This window comes from Rhodnius prolixus, unplaced genomic scaffold (assembly GCF_049639745.1).
Source record: "Rhodnius prolixus isolate KJV_2025 unplaced genomic scaffold, Rpr scaffold_1, whole genome shotgun sequence".
NCBI classification, from domain to species: domain Eukaryota; kingdom Metazoa; phylum Arthropoda; class Insecta; order Hemiptera; family Reduviidae; genus Rhodnius; species Rhodnius prolixus.
In genome coordinates, this window is record NW_027411581.1 from 45,997,634 (window position 1) to 46,003,707 (window position 6,074).

At 30.0% G+C, this 6,074-nt stretch overlaps 1 protein-coding gene across 4 annotated transcripts in view; it reads left to right on the forward strand.

Moving 5' to 3' along the window:
- The window catches only part of nonC (serine/threonine-protein kinase Smg1), an 89,044-nt gene that overhangs the window by 25,841 nt on the left and 57,129 nt on the right, over positions 1 to 6,074 (forward strand). For all 4 annotated transcript variants that reach the window (XM_074141219.1, XM_074141208.1, XM_074141229.1 and 1 more), the window contains 8 exons: positions 197 to 384; positions 1,210 to 1,437; positions 1,535 to 1,619; positions 1,708 to 2,011; positions 2,906 to 3,138; positions 3,379 to 3,550; positions 3,652 to 3,805; positions 3,882 to 4,001. In XM_074141219.1, the coding sequence (XP_073997320.1) occupies positions 197 to 384; positions 1,210 to 1,437; positions 1,535 to 1,619; positions 1,708 to 2,011; positions 2,906 to 3,138; positions 3,379 to 3,550; positions 3,652 to 3,805; positions 3,882 to 4,001 (1,484 nt within the window). The remainder of the gene's footprint in view (positions 1 to 196; positions 385 to 1,209; positions 1,438 to 1,534; positions 1,620 to 1,707; positions 2,012 to 2,905; positions 3,139 to 3,378; positions 3,551 to 3,651; positions 3,806 to 3,881; positions 4,002 to 6,074) is intronic.

Below are 6,074 nucleotides of genomic sequence, written 5' to 3' on the forward strand. Positions count from 1 at the left end.
AAATCCGGAACAGGTAAGAACATAAGATAAGAAAGTTGTTGGGACAGATAATATCAACGACGTATCGTAGAAAAGTGCATTTTAAAACTAGGTATTTTTTTTTAAATCAAAAATTTAAATTAAATAAAAAAAAAAATTTTTTTAAACCCTGAATGTATCTTGCCTTATCTTTATTAGTATTATTTTATTCTCCCAGAGTTATTCACGTTAAAAAAGAGACTTTTCGAGGAGACTGATGATGCTTTTGAAGAATATGATGAAGATGAAGAAAATGAGGAAGAAGATGAAGTGATGAATGACGATGATGAAATGAAGAGTTCAAATGAGAGAGCTGCAGTATTGGAAAACAGTTTCACAACTATTCTAGATACTCTTTCAAGAAAGGTCTGATTATAATTATTATTATTTTCTTTCGCGAGGACGGAGGCTGCCACCGGGTTAAAAGAGGCAAAAGTGATCTACCTAGTCATAAACTGAGGAATATTCCTGTTGCCCACTTCCAAGCTTAGCCAAAGGAACCGTCTCATTAAGCGCGTTGTACATAACTGCAACAACGTTTGTGCAGTTAGAATGAAGAGTTTTCTTTCGTGAATGATTCTCTCTGCGGAAACGAAGAGCGCAGGTGCAGGCCGTTTTCCCAGATGACCATTGGAATTGCCTCTAAATCTTTTCCTCTTACTGGTACCATGCGAAACCCTACAGCACCTCCTCTAGTCTTTGACGTTGGAGAAATCTCAGCATCTTTATAGGCTTCAGGAAGGTTATTCCTCCTCCAAATCTTGGTAATTTCCAACGTACATCGATGTTCCTTGAATAATGGCATCGCAGTAAATTACTGGGTGTATTGGCGTTTCCTTCATCCAACTAAAAAATCCGGAACTGTCATATCGTACCTGCTTTTTCAGGTGTCCTCGATGAGACAGGTTCGAGGTAAAACTAGCCCAATCCGTCCTTGGATTGTTTTTTAAATCAATCAAAATTTAAGGTTTTAGTAGCACCTAATAGTAAAAAACTTTAATAATTTATTTTTTATGTTGTTAATTTGGTTCAAAAATACTTTATGTATTATAATGTAATTGTATATTTAGCCAATTTGGTAGTAGAACGTTAGGTCCGCAAAATGGTGATTACTCATTACTTTTATTCGTTGTATTTTTTGATTCAACATTATAAATATCTGAAAGTTCATTTGAAATTGATATTTTATAGTATGGTGAAGAAATTTCACAAGTAAGAACTCTAGTTAGTGAATTACGACGAATTACGCTGCTTTGGGATGAGCTTTGGCTTGGGACTCTCCTTCAGCATCAGGCAGACATCACTCGCAGATTCGTACAACTCTCAGCTGAAGTGAGGGCTACAGATTCAAACACACATCTTAGTGAAGAATGCAGAAATCAGTTGGTCGCGGAAAAATTCAGACTTATACTTAAACCTGTATGTCGATGAGTAATTAATTTTTTCATTAACTTTGAAATTAAGTATTGTCTTGCAGTTTCTTTTCCGAATATTGAAATTATATTTTCCGCGTTAGTTGCTGTTTGTGTTAGAGCAGTTGCATGCAATCACCTCAGTTGAACCTGAAACCCCACATGAACGGGAATTCCAAGACAAGTTTGGTAAGAAAATATCTTTTCTTAAATGTTTTTACTTTTTTCTTTTTTTTTTACATCTTAATATAAATTAACATAAATTTACTTCTTTTAGGCAAAGATATTGACACATTATTGATGAAATTGAAAGAACCAACCAATCCACGTCATCCTAATGAAGCTTGGCAAGCAATTAAAACTTTACAATCTAAATTACAAACACGCGCTGCTAAGCGCACGAGTATTTGTCTTTCAATGGAGGATATTTCGCCAGCTTTAGCCAGACTTAATTCTACTAAAATTTCAATGCCTGGCGTCAGAAGTCATGTAAATGTACAGTCAATAGAAAATAATGTGGCTGTGCTGCCTACAAAGACGAAACCTAAAAAATTGGTGTTTAACGGTTCCAACGGTCATAGGTTAGTTGATATAGAAATCAAATTATCGTGAGGAAAATTAATAAAAATTCTATTGAGTATTTAAGTTGCTTTAAAGCTGTATTGTAGAGCGCAAATGGCCAGCTTAATAGAACATTTTAATATTTGTAATTATTTATTTTTTCATGATTTTTTTTTGGTATCGCTATTGTCACTGCTTAATCTAAAATTTCTCATCTTATATCTTAATAAATTTTGAACGTTTCACTTGGAGTAGTCGGTGTTCTTTCATAAATAATTAATTTTGACTAGAACCTGTTTTATATCCTAATAATGCATCCCTGGTAGCTTTACAAATATAATATAAATTATGTACGTTATAAAACGCGGTTTAATCCATAATTAGTACATTAAAGTAAAGTATTTATCAATGCAATATATGTTGTGTTTGTTTGTAGATGCAATCTGAGAATGTATCATTGTTAAAAGACAAGTCCAATGTAGCTAAAAATTATTTATAACACAGTCCTGTTTGTCCAATAAGTCGAGCCAGTAGTTTTATTTTGTATATGTCTAATTTTAAAAATCATTAAAAAGTTACATTTTGGATTGATATTGGGGCTGGCAATGATACCTTAAAATCAGTCCAAATTGCCGTAAATTCTTAATTACTCAAAAAATTGGATCCATTGTTTTTTGCTTATATCAAATTAATTGAAATAGTTTTATTTTGTACATGTTTATATATATATTTGTACCACAGTTTTATTGCTATCGAAAATGTTTTTATGTATAAAATTAAACCAGCATCCAATTAACCTACAATATTCATTCGAATGAACTATTAATTTAATTAAATTTAGTTATTTTTTTTTTAATATAAATGCAATGGGACATATAAATTTTAGTTTCTAATATCAAAATTTTTAACTGCAGGTATACTTACCTCTTCAAAGGTTTGGAGGATCTTCATTTAGATGAAAGAATTATGCAGTTTTTGTCAATAGCGAACGCAATGCTAAAAGAACCTCACCTTAGAGCGCATCATTATTCTGTCGTACCACTTGGTCCACGATCAGGATTGATTTCATGGGTGGAAAATGTCACTCCAATTTTTTCACTTTATAAGAAATGGCAACAAAGAGATTGCCGTGCTGGTTCTTCTGAAGGTATGTTGTGTAAGAAATGAATTCGTTAACGGTGAACCTAGATAGTAATGAAATTTGTCTTCAAATAATTGAGTGAATGCTGCTATTGAATATGCATGCAGATGTTAACTCCTGTTTTTTAAAGACAATAGACACAGTCGATTAAATCAGGTTAACCTACAATGAGGTAGATAGAATTGAAATATTTGCTTTAGCATTATTATAAACCAATTGATTTTTTTTTTTATATATATGTTTCAGATCGTCAAATTTGGAGGCCATCTGAACTGTTTTATTCTAAGTTAGGTCCTATTTTGAAAGAAACAGGAATAACAAGTATAGATCCTATGCAGAGAAATAAATGGCCGGTGTCGGCTCTTAAAAAGTGTTTGGTCGAATTGATGCAGTCTACTCCAACTTATCTTTTATCTAAGTGAGTTTTTTTTTTTAAATGTGAATGTGTATTATATATTATATCTTTAAGAAAGAAACAATTATTTTTATAAAAATTATTTCTAATGTTTACATTTTTAGGGAACTGTGGTGCCATAGTGTTAATGCAGCTGATTGGTGGCGCGTCACAAAATTGTATTCTTCATCTTTAGCTGTAATGTCTATTATTGGTTATATAATAGGTCTTGGAGATAGACATCTAGATAATGTACTTGTGAATTTAAAAACTGGCGAGGTAAAATTTTATAATTTGCTCACTTATAAAACAAATCTTCTTAATTTGCGATAATTCGTTTTTGCTTCCTCTCTAGGTAGTGCATATAGATTACAACGTATGTTTTGAGAAAGGAAAAACACTTCGGGTTCCAGAGAAAGTGCCATTTAGACTCACTCCTAATTTGAGAGCAGCTCTTGGTGTCACTGGTATTGAGGTAAGTATCAATTTTTCTTTTATTTATAATTTATTTGTTTCATTGCAGATTATTCATATTATATTTTATTTACATATCAATCATATCCTTCATAACAGCTATAATGTCATTTCAACTACAAAATTCAATCTTATTCATTTAGTTTTAAGTAAAGTTATTTCCACATGATGGGATTCAGTAGAAAGTGAACTTCATCTTGTATAGAACGAATGAGAATTTTTTCATATTTTACTTGGCTTCCTTCATCAGTGACTAATTTTTCTGAACTAGCAGTATAAAACTTAGGTTTTCTTAAAATGTATAACTGTTACTTTATATATATATATATATATATAAATTCATTATATTAATGTATACGAGTATATATATTAAGAGAAAGTGAACTCTTCAGGACTAATCAAGTTCTTATGTTACTCGTATATACAAAAATTTGCACTTAAAAATTTAAATCCTCTGTTATTATACATATATGTATATGAAAGAATTATGCGTTTTTTTTTTTCAAAAGTGAACATTTTTATGAGTGTGTATAATAATCACTTGCTCAAAAAAGAAAAATTGCATTAAGTTCAATTCCATTTTTCGTTTGGGTACCACACGGGATCTGATTCTAAATTTGATGAAAAAATCACTCATGCTGGTTGTTTATTATTGAATTCATTTTTATATTTGTTGAGTTTTCGCTACAATGACTTCAACGAATTTCTTAAAAAAAAATTGTATACTCAACCTACTCATATAAATCGACATTATTAATTTGAAATATTGTTCCATAAAAATTCTGTTATGATATTTCTGGAAGAGAGTTTGGGTGGACTTCCCATTAAAAAGTATTTTCATTAAATGACAATCGCTTGTATATTCATTGCACACTGTAAGGCTTACTGTTTTTTATATACACAAACGATGGTTAAATGAGTTGCTAAAATTCCACATTGAATTAAATTGTTTAATCGGAAGCACCAATGTTACATATAAAAACTGAATAGATATTTGGGCGTTTTATTTTAATTTTATTTATGTAATTTGACTATAATGTACACTTAAAAGAGAGACAAAATCACAGACAATATAAAAAAAAGTATTTACAGATAATGCAACAATTAAAAAATTTTACAAGTGTTTAATTTTATTTTAATCTCTAAATTGTCTTAACAATAGTTTCTTACCCTCTTTACTTTTCTTATTTAAAAAAAATTATCCACACCATATCTTAATAAACGAATCACAGTTTTTTTAAAAATAAATATCACAACCAAATTTTCTCTTCCTTACTGGTATTTTACACAATATACCATGATCAAGTATTATATTTGACGGTCTGAGCTAAATAAATACAATATTTCTTTCTTTTAGAACTAATAGCAAAAAAACAATGTAACCGTTTTTAACTCAATTTTTTATTGAACTGTTAGTTTTAGATAATCTGTAGACAAGCATTGAAAGTAATTAAAAAGTTCTATTGTAAGGAACTTCCATCTTTTAGCACCACTTTATCACACATTAGTTATAAGTAGAGTTAAAGAAAAGTAGGAATAACCTTTTTTCGCTTTTATCTATGGAATATGCTTTTCTAAGATTGATTAATAGCTATAATACTTAGCTTTAAGTAGATTCAATTGCCATATTTTGAGCATCGTTCTTATTGCTTAAGCACTATAGACCAGTTAAAAAACAGTGAATAGTAATTTTTAATAATTTCATTATGATAAGCTTATGTTTCATTTTATTCTAACCGGCTTCGGATATCTACCTTCACATGTTGTCACATAAACTGGTCTTGACCTACTCTGACTAATTAGTTGTTTAAAAATTTATCAAGCTTGCTTTTTTCGTTAAATTTTGTAGAGGGATCAACGCTAAAATGCTGTAATTTGCTAAGCTATGTTATTTGTAAAAAAAAAAAAAAAAAAAAATTATTGAAATAGATGTAGTAAGAAATAATCTTCTCTGTAAACTTTTAGCGCCTAATTCTAAGTAACTTTCAGCTCCTATGTATTAAAAATTCTAATGTTAATGTTGCACTTTAATCGGACGTTTCTCAACTAACATCTGTTTCAATCGATGTTTGAA